Here is a 20,283-nt window from a genome sequence, read left to right as displayed (position 1 = left end):
AAGCTTCAGGCAGCCTGGGAAGGCCCATACCTCGTGTACCAGCAGCTCAACCCTGTGACGTACCTGGTCACCCTGGACCCTGCCCGTGGAAGGCGGAAGCCCTTCCATGTGAACATGATGAAGGCACATCATGAGCGGGAGGCATGTGCGCTCCCCGTGTGCAACCTGCCCGAGGAGGGAGAAGCGGAAACCCTCTTGGATATGCTAGCCCAGGTTAGGGCAGGCGGATCCATTGAGGATGTGGAGGTTGGCCACCAGCTCTTGGAGGACCAACGGTCCCAGCTGTGGGCCACCCTACACCCCTTCCGGGGGTTGTTTACCAACCAGCCCGGAAGGACTGACTTGGCTGTCCATCACGTGGACACTGGGGATCATCCCCCGATCCGGCGTTCAGCATATCGGGTCTCCCTGGAGGTGCAGCAACACATGCGCCAGGAGATTGACGAGATGCTGAAGCTGGGGGTGATCCAGGCATCCAACAGCGCTTGGGCCTCGCCTGTAGTCCTCGTCCCTAAGAAGGACCGAACCACTCGGTTCTGCGTGGACTACAGGGGGCTCAATGCTGTCACGGTCGCCGATGCGTACCCAATGCCACGCATCGATGACCTGCTCGATCAGTTGGCCGGGGCTCAGTACCTGACCATCATGGACCTGAGCCGGGGATATTGGCAGATCCCCCTGACTCGCAAGGCCAGGGAACGCTCTGCCTTTATTACCCCATTTGGACTGTACGAGTCCACGGTGATGCCATTCGGGATGAGGAATGCCCCTGCCACTTTCCAGCGGATGGTCAACACCCTGCTCAAGGGACTTGAAGGGTACGCGGCCGCGTACCTGGATGACATTGCCGTCTTCAGTCCCACCTGGGAAGATCACCTAGAGCATCTAGCACAGGTGCTCAGGCGGGTCCACCGGGCAGGTTTGACCATCAAGCCGGGCAAGTGTCAGCTGGCCATGAGCGAGGTCCAGTACCTCGGTCACCGGGTAGGCGGGGGAACACTGAAGCCCGAGCCTGAGAAAGTGAAGGCCATCGCATCCTGGCCCACCCCCAGGACCAAGAAGCAGGTGATGTCCTTCTTGGGGACCGCTGGGTACTATAGGAGGTTTGTTCCATGCTATAGTAGCCTGGCAAAGCCCCTGACGGACCTCACCAAGAAGAAGCTGCCCTCTGCAGTCGATTGGACAATGGACTGCGAGACAGCCTTCCGGGCCCTAAAGGACGCCCTGTCCAGCCCGCCCGTGCTACAGGCAGCCGACTTCACGCGGCCGTTTGTAGTACAGACCGACGCCAGTGACTTCGGCCTCGGTGCGGTGCTCAGCCAGGTGGACTCTGCGAGCCAAGAGCACCCAGTCTTGTACCTGAGCAGGAAGCTGTTACCGAGGGAAGTGGCCTATTCCACAATGGAGAAGGAGTGCCTGGCCATAGTGTGGGCCCTGCAGCGTCTGCAACCCTATCTATACGGGCGCCACTTCATCGTGGAGACGGACCACAACCCCCTCAGCTGGTTGCACACCGTCTCTGGGACGAATGGGCGACTGTTGCGATGGAGCCTTGCGCTCCAGCAATACAACTTCACCATTCGCCACAAAAGGGGCCGTGACCACGGTAACGCAGACGGGCTGTCCCGACAAGGAGAGGTCGCGGACGGGCGCACAGGGGAACACCGGAGTGTGCTGCCCCCTAGCGCCCTCAAAAGGGGGGAGGTGTGAGGTAAATCCGGAGATATGACGATAAATCATGATATTCAAGTTATGTCAGGAAGCCCTCTCCTGGTGTCACCCCCCCTTTCCTTCACACAACTTGTTTAGCAACCCATCCCATGGCCATCTCCTGTGATATGGAAATTAGGTGATGTGGGAACAAAGGACACAGGATGACTCCCTGCCGTCACCCTGTAACAAGAGTTGTATCTCATTATAAGGCTCTGGAACTAGCCAGACAGAACGACTCCAGTAAAAAATGGTTCATATCTCGCAAGCCATATTTCCGATAAATACGGCAACCATAAAAATGGTGTTTTCGCATGCGGACGATGCTGGCACACCTTTTTTATGGGAGCGGGAGCTTGGGAAATACCCCAGGCGTGATATCAGCCAATGTGGAACTAGTAGACAAGTCATGAAACCTCTCATTCTGTAGCTAAATTCATAACTGTCACAATGAGAGCATTGGCGTCCGCCTACGACGCTCCCAGGCCAAGTTATGGCCATATTCCATGTTGTGGATTTTGTCCATAACTCCAGCCAGGGGTGGAGCAGTGCTCCCTCTGAGGTCACGAAGGTAGGAGGGGACCTGGATTTGTCCAGGTTGATAACCCTACTTCGGCCATTTTCCAGTGTTCTTTCGCTGGGGGTCACGTGCAGGAAACATCTGTGGGAGTTCCTGGAAACCTGGTCTACAGCGCCCCCCTGTGGCCAGACGCACAAGGTAACTGATTGAATTGCATACCTGTCTGTAAACCATGCTTTATCTGTAACTGTACTCTGACCTATGTATATTCTGTAGATTCCCTATTATATATATTGTAGTTTCTAGTGTGCTTTAGGCTGATTAAATTATATAATTAATCTTGGGCTGTTCTGTTATCTCGATCTTGAATCCCACGTCTGTGTGTTCGGCTAATAGTTACCGTGAAGCGGTTGGTGGCAGCGAGTTTGTGCCAAGGATTATTGTGGGGAGGCCAGTGAGATTCGGGGAGATTTTATATATTCCGCCCGCGGAGGTCGGGGGAATATATACCCTACTCTCACCGGGGACCCTTCAATAATCGGCATAAGTAGTATAGCGGCCTCCTTGCTTATTGTCGGGCAATTCCATAATTGGCCTGACTATAAGAGGGGCGCTAGAGAGCGCGTCACGTGCTCTGTCTGTCGGTCGGGAGGTATAAAGGAGGGGTGACCCCCACTTGTTACCCCCCGATTGTGACGTACTGGTAGCCAGCGCGGGGGATTTCTGAGTGACCCCCCGGTGGTTTGTGACAAGGGGTAATTCTATGGACGGCCCCATAGCTCCAGTGACGGGAAATCTTAATGCTTCAGCACAAGACATAGTGGACAATTGCAGCTTCACGATAAAGTTCGGGGAAGACCCTTTCCTGTTCCAGTGCACAAGGTCCATTCAGACATGGAGGGGGAGTTTGGTGGAAGAAAATGACTGGCCACAGAGCCCGGACCCTCAGACCCATCCAACAACTAGAAGGAGATTGTGACCCCGGCCGCGCCCCGACATCAGTGTCTGACCTCACAAATGCTCTTCTGGACGAAGGAGCAAAAATTCTCAAAGACGCCTCCATAATCTTATAGAAATGCTTCCCAGAAGAGCTGGATCTGTTGAATCTGCAGAGGGGCGACTACATGGATGGAGATGGAGGTCAGAGAAGATCCTCTAGGTGGATGGGGAGGGGGCACATACTTATGTCCACATAGTGTGTGTGTCTATAGTATGTAAGGTCAGAGAAGCTCCTGGAGGAAGATCTCTAGGGGGCATATACCTATCCCCACACAGTGTGTGTATATAATGCCTGGTGGTGGATGTGGGGTGGGCATATACTTAACTCTACATAGTGGGTGTATATATATGTGTGTGTATGTATATGTATGTATGTATGTATGTATGTATGTATGTATGTATGTATGTATGTATGTATATATATATATATATATATATATATATATATATATATATATATATATATATATATATGTGTGTGTGTGTGTGTGTGTGTGTGTGTGTGTGTGTGTGTGTATGTATGTGTATATATATGTATATATATATATATATATGTATATATATATATATATATATATATCCATACATACACATTATATATATGTCTATGGCTGTAGAACGGGAGGTCAGAGAAGCTCCTGGAGGAGGATGTGGAGGGGGCACATACTTATCTCCACATAGTGTGTGTATATAATATCTATGGATGTAGAACGGGAGGTCAGAGAAGCTCCTGGAGGTGGATGTGGAGGGTGCACATACTTATCTCCACATAGTGTGTGTATATAATGTCTATGGATGTAGAACGGGAGGTCAGAGAAGCTCCTGGAGGTGGATGTGGAGGGTGCACATACTTATCTCCACATAGTGTGTGTATATAATATCTATGGATGTAGAACGGGAGGTCAGAGAAGCTCCTGGAGGTGGATGTGGAGGGGGCACATACTTATCTCCACATAGTGTGTGTATATATAATGTCTATGGATGTAGAACGGGAGGTCAGAGAAGCTCCTGGAGGAGGATGTGGAGGGGGCACATACTTATCTCCACATAGTGTGTGTGTATATATAATGTCTATGGCTGTAGAACGGGAGGTCAGAGAAGCTCCTGGAGGTGGATGTGGAGGGGGCACATACTTATCTCCACATAGTGTGTGTGTATATAATGTCTATGGATGTAGAACGGGAGGTCAGAGAAGCCCCTGGAGGTGGATGTGGAGGGGGCACATACTTATCTCCACATAGTGTGTGTATATAATGTCTATGGATGTAGAACGGGAGGTCAGAGAAGCTCCTGGAGGAGGATGTGGAGGGGGCACATACTTATCTCCACATAGTGTATATATAATGTCTATGGATGTAGAACGGGAGGTCAGAGAAGCTCCTGGAGGTGGATGTGGAGGGGGCACATACTTATCTCCACATAGTGTGTGTATATAATGTCTATGGATGTAGAACGGGAGGTCAGAGAAGCTCCTGGAGGAGGATGTGGAGGGGGCACATACTTATCTCCACATAGTGTATGTATATATAATGTCTATGGATGTAAAACGGGAGGTCAGAGAAGCTCCTGGAGGAGGATGTGGAGGGGGCACATACTTATCTCCACATAGTGTGTGTATATAATGTCTATGGATGTAGAACGGGAGGTCAGAGAAGCTCCTGGAGGTGGATGTGGAGGGTGCACATACTTATCTCCACATAGTGTATGTATATAATGTCTATGGATGTAGAACGGGAGGTCAGAGAAGCTCCTGGAGGAGGATGTGGAGGGGGCACATACTTATCTCCACATAGTGTGTGTGTATATAATGTCTATGGATATAGAACGGGAGGTCAGAGAAGCTCCTGGAGGGGGATGTGGAGGGTGCACATACTTATCTCCACATAGTGTGTGTATATATAATGTCTATGGATGTAGAACGGGAGGACAGAGAAGCTCCTGGAGGAGGATGTGGAGGGGGCACATACTTATCCCCACATAGTGTGTGTATATAATGTCTATGGATGTAGAACGGGAGGACAGAGAAGCTCCTGGAGGAGGATGTGGAGGGGGCACATACTTATCCCCACATAGTGTGTGTATATATAATATATATAAGAATAAGGCTGCACATCAAACTTAGATAATGGTATAATGCCTCAAGCATATGGAAAAAAATTGGAATATACAATGAAAAATGCTACTTGCTAATTTGAACATGTGAATAATGAATTGCATACCTGCCATGAATATTAGGAAAAAGGAGATATTTAGCAATCGCATTGATCAATGTAACTGAGCCCCAAAGCCTCGTCAAGGCATATCTCTATATTGATGTGCAGCCTTATTCTTATATATAGTATGTATTTTTGGCTTGCACTCATAATATATATATATTAGTGCTCACTTCAGTTATCCTATTCAGTTATATGTAGTTTTTTTCTGAATGTGAACACAGCTCCGCCCCTTTCGGCCATGTTTTTTCCATCTCCTATATAAGAAAGTCCTTAGTTACCCCTCTCCACCCATAGCAGTTTTTAATTGCAATGAGATGACACACAGTTAGGGTCACAGAGCTAGGGACCCCAATATAGAGATATGCCTTGACGAGGCTTTGGGGCTCAGTTACATTGATCAATGCGATTGCTAAATATCTCCTTTTTCCTAATATTCATGGCAGGTATGCAATTCATTATTCACATGTTCAAATTAGCAAGTAGCATTTTTCATTGTATATTCCAATTTTTTTCCATATGCTTGAGGCATTATACCATTATCTAAGTTTGATGTGCAGCCTTATTCTTATATATAGTATGTATTTTTGGCTTGCACTCATAATATATATATATATTAGTGCTCACTTCAGTTATCCTATTCAGTTATATGTAGTTTTTTTCTGAATGTGAACACAGCTCCGCCCCTTTCGGCCATGTTTTTTCCATCTCCTATATAAGAAAGTCCTTAGTTACCCCTCTCCACCCATAGCAGTTTTTAATTGCAATGAGATGACACACAGTTAGGGTCACAGAGCTAGGGACCCCAATATAGAGATATGCCTTGACGAGGCTTTGGGGCTCAGTTACATTGATCAATGCGATTGCTAAATATCTCCTTTTTCCTAATATTCATGGCAGGTATGCAATTCATTATTCACATGTTCAAATTAGCAAGTAGCATTTTTCATTGTATATTCCAATTTTTTTCCATATGCTTGAGGCATTATACCATTATCTAAGTTTGATGTGCAGCCTTATTCTTATATATAGTATGTATTTTTGGCTTGCACTCATAATATATATATATTAGTGCTCACTTCAGTTATCCTATTCAGTTATATGTATATATAATGTCTATGGATGTAGAACGAGAGGTCAGAGAAGCTCCTGGAGGAGGATGTGGAGGGGGCATATACTTATCTCCACATAGTGTGTGTGTATATAATGTCTATGGATGTAGAATGGGAGTTCAGAGAAGCTCCTGGAGGAGGATGTGGAGGGGGCACATACTTATCTCCACATAGTGTGTGTATATAATGTCTATAGATGTAGAACGGGAGGTCAGAGAAGCTCCTGGAGGTGGATGTGGAGGGGGCACATACTTATCCCCACATAGTGTGTGTATATATAATGTCTATGGATGTAGAACGGGAGGTCAGAGAAGCCCCTGGAGGAGGATGTGGAGGGGGCACATACTTATCTCCACATAGTGTGTGTATATATAATGTCTATGGCTGTAGAACGGGAGGTCAGAGAAGCCCCTGGAGGAGGATGTGGAGGGGTCACATACTTATCTCCACATAGTGTGTGTATATATAATGTCTATGGCTGTAGAACGGGAGGTCAGAGAAGCTCCTGGAGGAGGATGTGGAGGGGGCACATACTTATCTCCACATAGTGTATGTATATAATGTCTATGAATGTAGAACGGGAGGTCAGAGAAGCTCCTGGAGGAGGATGTGGAGGGGGCATATACTTATCTCCACATAGTGTATGTATATAATGTCTATGGATGTAGAACGGGAGGTCAGAGAAGCTCCTGGAGGAGGATGTGGAGGGGTCACATACTTATCTCCACATAGTGTATATATAATGTCTATGGATGTAGAACGGGAGGTCAGAGAAGCTCCTGGAGGAGGATGTGGAGGGGTCACATACTTATCTCCACATAGTGTATGTATATAATGTCTATGGATGTAGAACGGGAGGTCAGAGAAGTTCCTGGAGGAGGATGTGGAGGGGTCACATACTTATCTCCACATAGTGTATGTATATATAATGTCTATGGATGTAGAATGGGAGTTCAGAGAAGCTCCTGGAGGAGGATGTGGAGGGGGCACATACTTATCTCCACATAGTGTGTGTATATATAATGTCTATGGATGTAGAACGGGAGGTCAGAGAAGCTCCTGGAGGTGGATGTGGAGGGGGCACATACTTATCTCCACATAGTGTGTGTATATATAATGTCTATGGATGTAGAACGGGAGGTCAGAGAAGCTCCTGGAGGTGGATGTGGAGAGGGCACATACTTATCTCCACATAGTGTGTGTATATATAATCTCTATGGATGTAGAACGGGAGGTCAGAGAAGCTCCTGGAGGAGGATGTGGAGGGGGCACATACTTATCTCCACATAGTGTATGTATATAATGTCTATGGATGTAGAACTGGAGGTCAGAGAAGCTCCTGGAGGTGGATGTGGAGGGGGCACATACTTATCTCCACATAGTGTATGTATATAATGTCTATGGATGTAGAATGGGAGGTCAGAGAAGATCCTGGAGGAGGATGTGGAGGGGGCACATACTTATCCCCACATAGTGTATGTATATATAATGTCTATGGATGTAGAACTGGAGGTCAGAGAAGCTCCTGGAGGAGGATGTGGAGGGGGCACATACTTATCTCCACATAGTGTGTGTATATAATGTCTATGGATGTAGAACGGGAGGTCAGAGAAGATCCTGGAGGAGGATGTGGAGGGGGCACATACTTATCTCCACATAGTGTGTATATATAATGTCTATGGATGTAGAACGGGAGGTCAGAGAAGCTCCTGGAGGGGGATGTGGAGGGGGCACATACTTATCTCCACATAGTGTGTATATATAATGTCTATGGATGTAGAACGGGAGGTCAGAGAAGATCCTGGAGGAGGATGTGGAGGGGGCACATACTTATCTCCACATAGTGTGTATATATAATCTCTATGGCTGTAGAACGGGAGGTCAGAGAAGCTCCTGGAGGAGGATGTGGAGGGGGCACATACTTATCTCCACATAGTGTATGTATATAATGTCTATGGATGTAGAACGGGAGGTCAGAGAAGCTCCTGGAGGAGGATGTGGAGGGGTCACATACTTATCTCCACATAGTGTATATATAATGTCTATGGATGTAGAACGGGAGGTCAGAGAAGCTCCTGGAGGTGGATGTGGAGGGGGCACATACTTCTCTCCACATAGTGTGTGTATATAATGTCTATGGATATAGAACGGGAGGTCAGAGAAGCTCCTGGAGGTGGATGTGGAGGGGGCACATACTTATCTCCACATAGTGTGTATGTATATAATGTCTATGGATATAGAACGGGAGGTCAGAGAAGCTCCTGGAGGTGGATGTGGAGGGGGCACATACTTATCTCCACATAGTGTATATATAATGTCTATGGATGTAGAACGGGAGGTCAGAGAAGCTCCTGGAGGTGGATGTGGAGGGGGCACATACTTATCTCCACATAGTGTGTGTGTATATAATGTCTATGGATATAGAACGGGAGGTCAGAGAAGCTCCTGGAGGTGGATGTGGAGGGGGCACATACTTATCTCCACATAGTGTGTGTATATATAATGTCTATCGATGTAGAACGGGAGGTCAGAGAAGCTCCTGGAGGTGGATGTGGAGGGGGCACATACTTATCTCCACATAGTGTGTGTGTATATAATGTCTATGGATATAGAACGGGAGGTCAGAGAAGCTCCTGGAGGTGGATGTGGAGGGGGCACATACTTATCTCCACATAGTGTGTGTATATAATGTCTATGGATGTAGAACGGGAGGTCAGAGAAGCTCCTGGAGGAGGATGTGGAGGGGGCACATACTTATCTCCACATAGTGTGTGTATATATAATGTCTATGGATGTAGAACGGGAGGTCAGAGAAGCTCCTGGAGGGGGATGTGGAGGGGGCACATACTTATCTCCACATAGTGTGTATATATAATGTCTATGGATGTAGAACGGGAGGTCAGAGAAGCTCCTGGAGGTGGATGTGGAGGGGTCACATACTTATCTCCACATAGTGTATATATAATGTCTATGGATGTAGAACGGGAGGTCAGAGAAGCTCCTGGAGGAGGATGTGGAGGGGGCACATACTTATCTCCACATAGTGTATGTATATATAATGTCTATGGATGTAGAACGGGAGGTCAGAGAAGCTCCTGGAGGAGGATGTGGAGGGGGCACATACTCATCTCCATATATGTATTGTCTATGGACACACCATGGCCTGAATATCCCCCCATATGTAAACACGCCAAGACGTGGTATATAACCCTTCTTATATATACATTCTCAGGCCTGGAAGATCTCCCCATCCTCCCTCATATATACACACCCATACTTCCTCTGGTCTTACTTGTCGGGGATAAATATAGTTTGGGAAGGTCCAAAAAGTCAAAGACACCGTATTAGCTATAATGGCCAGATAAATCCCTCACTCGGCTCAGGATGAAAATACCAGCCATAACCCAAGATGTTTCTGCAGACATTAGAACTGTTTCCTTGATATCTGATTACAGACGTCTTGATATCGGACAGGTCAGTGATTTCGGACCTCTGTACCCCTGGTGCCCTTTATTAGCCCCATCTCTAGGTGATGCTGGATATCTCCGGCGCACGCTCTGACATGATAAACGGACGTGCACTGCGTCATCGCAAGAATCATCTCACAGCACAAAAGACTTCTTCAGAGATGGATATGGCGCAGGAATGGGAAGGCGGAAACCAATCAGGAGCCGAGGACGTCTCACAATTACTCAGATCTATGCAAATCCCAGCGTGTTTTACTGTCTGTCAAGAGTCTCAATAAATACACTCCAGACAGCAGAGCGCTCGAAAACTGACGGGAGGAGCGCCGGAGACGCTGACTACTCTGTCATTTCAGAGGAACCGTGTCGCTCAAGTCTTCATTGGCATTCCAAGGATGGATGGAAACAAATGCGAGCAGCGGATTAACAATCAAAAGGCGACTTTAGTCCAAGACACTGATTTCAAGTCCTCACTCACCAACAGCCTAAAAGAATGTAATCTGTACAAGACGCTCATGTTCTGACTCCAAATGTATAATTCTACACTCCTCACATGATCAGGTCATCACAGCTTAAAGGACATGTCCACCTCTAAACAAGACTGTACATGTCCTTTATGGAAAAGATTGTCAATATCATAAGTTATTTTCTACTGATCCATTTATATACTCCAGAGCTGCACTCACTATTCTGCTGGTGAAGTCACTGTGTACATACATCACATTACTTATCCTGTACTGATCCTGAGTTACATCCTGTATTATACTCCAGAGCTGCACTCACTATTCTGCTGGTGCAGTCACTGTATACATGCATTACTTATCCTGTACTGATCCGTGGTTATATAGTGTATTCTACTCCAGAGCTGCACTTACCATTCTGCTGGTGCAGTCACTGTGTACATAAATTACTTATTATTATATTACTCCAGAGCTGCACTCACTATTCTGCTGGTGCAGTCACTGTGTACATACATTACATTACTTATCCTACTCTGATCCTGAGTTACATCCTGCATTATACTCCAGAGCTGCGCTCACTATTCTGCTAGTTTCATCACTATATACATACATTAGATTACTTATCCTACACTGATCCGGAGTTACATCCTGTATTATACTCCAGAGCTGAACTCACTATTCTGCTGGTGCAGTCACTGTGTACATACATTACATTACTTATCCTGTACTGATCCTGAGTTACATCCTGTATTATACTCCCGAGCTGCACTCACTATTCTGCTGGTGCAGTCACTGTGTACATACATTACATTACGTATACTGATCCTGACATATATTACTTATCCTGAGTTACCCCCTGGATTATACCCCAGGACTCCTTTCAGAACCTTTTCTGTCTTAAGGACCCCTCCTTGATGACACGAATTTGGTGAGGGAGGGACAGCTCTGGGGTAAATGGAGGTGAGGAATGATAACAAGTGATCAGCAAGAGACAAGGGCTAGATATTATCCCTGTATTAAGCGTCTTCACTTAATATAACTTCTCCGTCACCTGGCACTGAACCCGGACTCAATTCACAAGCAACCTTGAGTCTCTGCAGTCGGGGGCAGTCATCTAATCCTCCGAGATCAGACTTTTTATTAAACGATAATTCATTTTTAATTGCAGGCATCACAGAAGGCCACCGAGTCAGAAAGACAGAAGTTGGCGCTCACCTTCCTCCCCCGGCTGCGCTCCTACCTCCTGCTCTCCGCACTGGAGAGATGATGTCGGCTGGAGCACCGTGGGCCGTGTAATTAAGAGGAAGGCTTTGATGTGCCGCCTTATTACTGTCCCCTCCCGCTATCCAGACACATTCAGACGGCCTGACGGGCAGTACGACGCTCTCCGGTGAAGAAATGGTTGGGACAGCTGGCCATATCCCATAGGTTATCAGTCAGAGCAGCTGAGCCAACGTCAATGCCAGCAGATCTGGTAAGATTAATGGTCTCCAACTCTGACGAAACTAGAACCACCAGTGACTGACACAGCATGCTGGGAGTTGTAGTTTTGCCGTAAATGGAGTATCCTTGGGTTAGATGGAGCATTCTTAGGTTAGATGATGGGCCATCCTTGGGTTAGATGATGGGCCATCCTTGGGTTAGATGATGGGCCATCCTTGGGTTAGATGATGGGCCATCCTTGGGTTAGATGATGGGCCATCCTTGGGTTAGATGATGGGCCATCCTTGGGTTAGATGATGGGCCATCCTTGGGTTAGATGATGGGCCATCCTTGGGTTAGATGATGGGCCATCCTTGGGTTAGATGATGGGCCATCCTTGGGTTAGATGATGGGCCATCCTTGGGTTAGATAATGGACCATCCTTGGGTTAGATAATGGACCATCCTTGGGTTAGATAATGGACCATCCTTGGGTTAGATGATGAACCAGATCACCATGGCATGGTATTTGTACAACTGAAGGACTACAAGTTGAAACTACTGTGTTAGATGATGGACTCTGGTCACAAATGAAACAGAAGGTAACTGACGTGAGAAGAAGTAGGGTAGAGGTGGCACTGCAGAAACAATGATTGTGAGGTTCATAGGCCAGAGGACCACCCTCCGATGTCACCCTCCATGACGAAGGTCCAGTTGCACTCCCCATTGCTTCTTTTCGAATAGGTTGAAGATAAGCCACAGTCCGCAGGCCCGTACACCGTGGCGTCACCGCAGCCCGCCCCTCGCTGCAGAGGATCACACCAGGCCGCCACTTGCCTTTCAGACCTCATCTCATCTACAGCTTGCTGAATCCTTTATTACCGGCACATTTGGTCATCTGCGGACGCTGGAAGAGGCTGTCAGGGAGACGAGAGGAATAATGGCAGAGAATACAACCAGGAAATATTTCCCCGGATCGGCTCTGGACACATCATTAATCATTGCTGAATTGCAGCTTCTTTTCCCAGCGGTTCAGACGGCCCCTTGCATGCGCTGCATAGATAACGCAGAGGGGCTGGAGACAAAGAGTGAGACTTAACCCCGCCAATGCTAGATCCGGCAATCAAAGTGTTAAGAAGGGCCCACTGCTATAGCTGGTGACAGACCCCATGATCACGCACCAATAATGGAGGACACCGGTGCAGATCAGAACTTGGTCACCCGGAGGGGCAAAAATCAGAAAGTCTCTAAAGTCCAGTTGTGCAAAGAGAAGGATGGATGGGGAAGGCGCCATTACTATAATGGACAGAAGGGAAAAGAAGAGCCATTGGGTGACCAAGTGACAGAGATGTTATAGCCATAGGTGCCAAGATGGCTGACAATAGCAGTGGTTGGTTTCTCTGCCAGACAAGAAATTGGCCAAATAATCAGGTGCATGTAGGGTTCAAGAGCACAGGCAAGGCTTTATACTTTGGCCGAGCCATCTGGATAGCGCGGTGGTACGTGGGCGTGCCGTGTAGAGAAAGTAGGGAAAAGAGCCATCCATACGGTAAGAGAGGATGGGGACAGAGCAGTCTGGACAGCGCATGGTAGGGGGACATGCTATGTATAGAAAATGAGGAAAAGAGCCATCTAGGTGGTGAGAGAGAATGCGGTCAGAGCAGTTTTGGACAGCGCATGGTAGGGGGACATGCTGTATTGAGGAAGCAGGGAAAAAAAAAAAAAAAAGAGTCGTCAAGGTGGTGAGAGAGGATGGGGACAAAGCCGTCTGGATAGTGCGGTGGTACGGGGACGTGCCGTTTTGAGGAAGAGGGGTAAAAGAGCCATCCAGGTGGTGAGAGAGGATGGGGACAGAGCCGTCTGGAAGAGTAGGGTGGAAGAATCTGGTGTACCGTCCCTCTATGCAAACCTTCTCACACATATCCACACCTGATCGTTCCCGTGTACAGGTAGGTCTGGAGACACAACACCACCAGCCCACACCGGCATCAAGAGTATGGAGTACCTCGTGTACAATCCGCCGTAACCCTACAGCTCTCAATGTTTGAGTAATAAAGGGACTGAAAATCATTTTCTTGATGCAGACACAGATCTATAGGACCCAAAATAATTATGTTCTATTTGTTACATCCAATGCTAAAAAAATAGGGGTCATACAGAACATGATAGTAGGCAATCCCCCCCCAGACACACACACACACACACACCCCACCATCGGCTTCGTGTTCCTACATGAGGAAAGGTTAAAAATGCGCAATGATCAAGGACAGCTGTGTGTCCCTTCCGACCGTCCGCTCCTCGTAGCTGTCAGTCACCATATATGTAACCAACCACCCCAGGATACGGATGACCTATATACTCCGCAGATGGGAAGAAGAGCGGCCAGGAGGGACGCAGGCTTCAGAAAAGGAGGGGGCGAGAGGGATATTGGGAAGGGAACAGGGGGCCCAGACACATTCATGGTACTTCTATAGCCCCCTCAGAATAGATACAGCTGACTATGAACCCTTGGGGGTCTATGTCCTAAAAAATACGGAACTTATCCAAATGTGGACGAATGAACGAACGATAATGTGTTGATTTGGTTTCTTACCTCGGACATGTTCACTCTGCCCTCCAGGAAGGAGCAGTCGGCTGCATTGTGGGTGCACACATGGCGATACTTGCACCAGTGGCACGGATACGATCCATTCACACAGGAAAGGCAGCTGGAAAAGAAAAAAAATATATATAGTCAGTAAGAACAGAGCTGGACCCGATCGTCCCTCCCCGGCTGTAACGGGTGCAATGCCTGGCCATGGTGGGAGATGGAATACCCAAAGATAGAACAGTATTAAACCAGCAGAGTGAAGTATTACATAACTAGCCACATATGACCTTCAGGACTCAAAAATAAAGCTGGCCATATTAGCGGTCACTCAGGTTTTCTAGAAAGTAGTTAAACTTTTGCCACTTTGTAAACATAATCAGCCGGAGGTGAAAGAGTGACGGACGGCGAGGAGCCCGATGTGAAGGAGTGACAGACAGCGGGAGGAGTGACAGACGGCGAGGAGACCGATGAGATGGAGTGACGGATGGCGGGAGGAGTGACCGACGGCGAGGAGTCCGATGTGAAGGAGTGACAGACAGTGGGAGGAGTGACGGACAGCAGGAGAAGTGACAGACTGTGAGGAGCCCGATGTAAAGGAGTGACAGACAGCGGGAGGAGTGACAGACGGCGAGGAGACCGATGGGATGGAGTGACGGACAGCAGAAGTGACAGACTGTGAGGAGCCCGATGTAAAGGAGTGACAGACAGCGGGAGGAGTGACAGACAGCGGGAGGAGTGACAGACGGCGAGGAGACCGATGAGATGGAGTGACGGACAGCAGAAGTGACAGACTGTGAGGAGCCCGATGTAAAGGAGTGACAGACAGCGGGAGGAGTGACAGACAGCGGGAGGAGTGACAGACGGCGAGGAGACCGATGGGATGGAGTGACGGATGGCGGGAGGAGTGACCGACGGCGAGGAGTCCGATGTGAAGGAGTGACAGACAGCGGGAGGAGTGACGGACGGCGGGGAGCCCGATGTGAAGGAGTGACAGACAGCAGGAGGAGTGACAGACGGCAGGGAGCCCGATGTGAAGGAGTGACAGACAGCGGGAGGAGTGACAGACGGCGAGAAGCCCGATGGGAAGGAGTGACGGATGGCGGGAGGAGTGACCGACGGCGAGGAGTCCGATGTGAAGGAGTGACAGACAGCGGGAGGAGTGACGGACCTCGAGGAGCCCGATGTGAAGGAGTGACAGACAGCGGGAGGAGTGACAGACGGTGAGGAGCCCAATGGGAAGGAGTGAAGAACGGTGGGAGGAGTGACAGACGGCGAGGAGCCCAATGGGAAGGAGTGAAGGACGGTGGGAGGAGTGATAGATGGCGAGGAGCCCAATGGGAAGGAGTGAAGAACGGTGGGAGGAGTGACAGACGGCGAGGCGCCCGATGTGAAGGAGTGACAGACGGCGGGAGGACTGACAGATGGCGAGGAGTCCGATGGGAAGGAGTGACGGATGGCGGGAGGAGTGACAGATGGCGAGGAGTCCGATGGGAAGGAGTGACGGACGACAAGGCGCCCGATGTGAAGGAGTGACAGACAGCGGGAGGACTGATAGACGGTGAGGAGCCCGATGGGAAGGAGTGACGGATGGCGAGAGAAGTGACGGACAGCGAGGAACACTATGTAAAGGAGTGACAGACGGCGAGGAGCTCGATGTGAAGGAGTGACGGATGGCAGGAGGAGTGACAGATGGCCAGGAGCCAAATGGGAAGGAGTGATAGATGGCGAGGCACCCGATGTGAAGGGGTGACGGACGGCGAGAGGCCCGATGGGAAGGAGTGATAGATGGAGAGGAGCCTGATGTGAAGAACAGATAGGAGCCCAATGTGACGGATGGCGAGGAGCCCGATGTGAATGAGTGAAGCACGGCAGAAGAGCCCAATGTGACGGATGGCAAAGAGCTCGATGTGAATGAGTGAAGGACAGCAGAGGAGCCCAATGTGACGGATGGGAAGGAGTGATGGACGGTGAGGAGCCCTATGGGAAGGAGTGACGGACAGCAAGGAGCCCTATGGGAAGGAGTGACGGACGGCAGAAAGATTGATGGACGGCGAGGAGCCCGATGTGTAGGAGTGATGAACGGCGAGGAGCCCAATGTGACGGACGGCAAGGAGACCAATGTGAAGGACAGTGAGGAGCCAGATGAATGATCCCGGTCACTGATGAAAAAATCCAGTTCTTCCATCTCAGTTAATATGAGGTGTATGGAATAGGAATCCCTGCACCCGCCACGGACACAGTCAGTGCCACAACGCCTGGATCTACCACCTATTAAGCAGTGCGGCTCCATTCTATAAGTTCACTTTCGTCGGCCGGCAGCGTCTGTTCCGGTATTTGAATATGTAGATGTCATTAGTCATTTTAATAGAAGCAGATATAATTTTATTTACACTGGAGACTCCTTACATGAACAGCCCTGACATTTGGTAAATGCGTTCGTTTAACGAATATGTTGTAGCTATTAGGCAAAGTAAATGGAGAGTTAATAAGGAGATGCATTTAGTGCCGCAGATATTTCCATGGCCCGGCGTAATCTATGGCTGCTCAGCGAAGCCGACACATGAGAGGGGAGGGCGCCGACCGATCACTGACACCCTCCGAATAAGAGCGGGAAAGAAGACATTTACTGAACCGCCGACTAATGAACTGCCGAAATACTACAATGCAATTATACAGCCGGCCAAACTACAGCAACAACATAACCACTGTGAAAAGTACAGCAACAACATAACATCTAAACACTAAAGCAACAACATAACATCTAAACACTAAAGCAACAACATAACATCCAGACACACTACAGCAACAACATAACATCCAGACACACTACAGCAACAACATAACATCCAGACACTACAGCAACAACATAACATCCAGACACACTACAGCAACAACATAACATCCAGACACTACAGCAACAACATAACATCCAGACACTACAGCAACAACATAACATCCAGACACACTACAGCAACAACATAACATCCAGACACACTACAGCAACAACATAACATCCAGACACTACAGCAACAACATAACATCCAGACACACTACAGCAACAACATAACATCCAGACACAATACAGCAACAACATAACATCCAGACACTACAGCAACAACATAACATCCAGACACTACAGCAACAACATAACATCCAGACACAATACAGCAACAACATAACATCCAGACACACTACAGCAACAACATAACATCCAGACAAACTACAGCAACAACATAACATCTAAACACTAAAGCAACAACATAACATCCAGACACACTACAGCAACAACATAACATCCAGACACACTACAGCAACAACATAACATCCAGACACACTACAGCAACAACATAACATCCAGACACACTACAGCAACAACATAACATCCAGACACTACAGCAACAACATAACATCCAGACACACTACAGCAACAACATAACATCCAGACACTACAGCAACAACATAACATCCAGACACTACAGCAACAACATAACATCCAGACACACTACAGCAACAACATAACATCCAGACACACTACAGCAACAACATAACATCCAGACACTACAGCAACAACATAACATCCAGACACAATACAGCAACAACATAACATCCAGACACAATACAGCAACAACATAACATCCAGACACACTACAGCAACAACATGACCACTGGGAAAAGTACAGTAACAACATAACATCCAGACACACTACAGCAACAACATAGCATCCAGACACTACAGCAACAACATAACATCCAGACACACTACAGCAACAACATAACATCCAGACACTACAGCAACAACATAACATCCAGACACACTACAGCAACAACATAACATCCAGAAACACTACAGCAACAACATAACATCCAGAGACTACAGCAACAACATAACATCCAGACACACTACAGCAACAACATAACATCCAGACACAATACAGCAACAACATAATATCCAGACACTACAGCAACAACATAACATCCAGACACTACAGCAACAACATAACATCCAGACATAATACAGCAACAACATAACATCCAGACACACTACAGCAACAACATGACCACTGGGAAAAGTACAGCAACAACATAACATCCAGACACACTACAGCAACAACATAACATCCAGGCACTACAACAACAACATAACATCCAGACACTACAGCAACAACATAACATCAAGACACTACAGCAACAACATAACATCCAGACACACTACAGCAACAACATAACATCCAGACACACTACAGCAACAACATAACATCCAGACACACTACAGCAACAACATAACATCCAGACACACTACAGCAACAACATAACATCCAGACACACTACAGCAACAACATAACATCCAGACACACTACAGCAACAACATAACATCCAGACACACTACAGCAACAACATAACATCCAGACACACTACAGCAACAACATAACATCCAGACACACTACAGCAACAACATAACATCCAGACACACTACAGCAACAACATAACATCCAGACACACTACAGCAACAACATAACATCCAGACACACTATAGCAACAACATAACATCCAGACACACTACAGCAACAACATAACATCCAGACACAATACAGCAACAACATCCAGACACAATACAGCAACAACATAACATCCAGACACACTACAGCAACAACATAACATCCAGACACACTACAGCAACAACATAACATCCAGAAACACTACAGCAACAACATAACATCCAGACACACTACAGCAACAACATAACATCCAGACACACTACAGCAACAACATAACATCCAGACACACTACAGCAACAACATAACATCCAGACACTACAGCAACAACATAACATCCAGACACACTACAGCAACAACATAACATCCAGACACACTACAGCAACAACATAACATCCAGACACACTACAGCAACAACATAACATCCAGACACACTACAGCAACAACATAACATCCAGACACACTACAGCAACAACATAACATCCAGAGACTACAGCAACAACATAACATCCAGACACTACAGCAACAACATAACATCCAGACACACTACAGCAACAACATAACATCCAGAAACACTACAGCAACAACATAACATCCAGAAACACTACAGCAACAACATAACATCCAGACACTACAGCAACAACATAACATCCAGAAACACTACAGCAACAACATAACATCCAGACACACTACAGCAACAACATAACATCCAGAAACACTACAGCAACAACATAACATCCAGAAACACTACAGCAACAACATAACATCCAGAAACACTACAGCAACAACATAACATCCAGAAACACTACAGCAACAACATAACATCCAGACACACTACAGCAACAACATAACATCCAGAAACACTACAGCAACATAACATCCAGAAACACTACAGCAACAACATAACATCCAGACACTACAGCAACAACATAACATCCAGAAACACTACACAAACAACATAACATCCAGAAACACTACAGCAACAACATAACATCCAGACACACTACAGCAACAACATAACATCCAGAAACACTACAGCAACAACATAACATCCAGAAACACTACAGCAACAACATAACATCCAGACACTACAGCAACAACATAACATCCAGAAACACTACAGCAACAACATAACAGCCAGACACTACAGCAACAACATAACATCCAGAAACACTACAGCAACAACATAACATCCAGACACACTACAGCAACAACATAACATCCAGACACACTACAGCAACAACATAACATCCAGAAACACTACAGCAACAACATAACATCCAGAAACACTACAGCAACA

The 20,283-nt window shown here is 47.3% G+C and overlaps 1 protein-coding gene across 1 annotated transcript in view; it reads right to left on the bottom strand.

Annotated features, from left to right (window-relative positions):
* PLXNA1 (plexin A1) overlaps positions 1-20,283 on the bottom strand; it is a 376,265-nt gene that overhangs the window by 126,319 nt on the left and 229,663 nt on the right. The window contains 1 exon segment of the mRNA XM_075321522.1: positions 14,494-14,608. Coding sequence (XP_075177637.1) covers positions 14,494-14,608 — 115 coding nt within the window.

Source organism: Anomaloglossus baeobatrachus, chromosome 8, assembly GCF_048569485.1.
Source record: "Anomaloglossus baeobatrachus isolate aAnoBae1 chromosome 8, aAnoBae1.hap1, whole genome shotgun sequence".
In the NCBI taxonomy this organism is placed as follows: domain Eukaryota; kingdom Metazoa; phylum Chordata; class Amphibia; order Anura; family Aromobatidae; genus Anomaloglossus; species Anomaloglossus baeobatrachus.
This window is presented reverse-complemented; position numbering and strand designations above follow the sequence as displayed.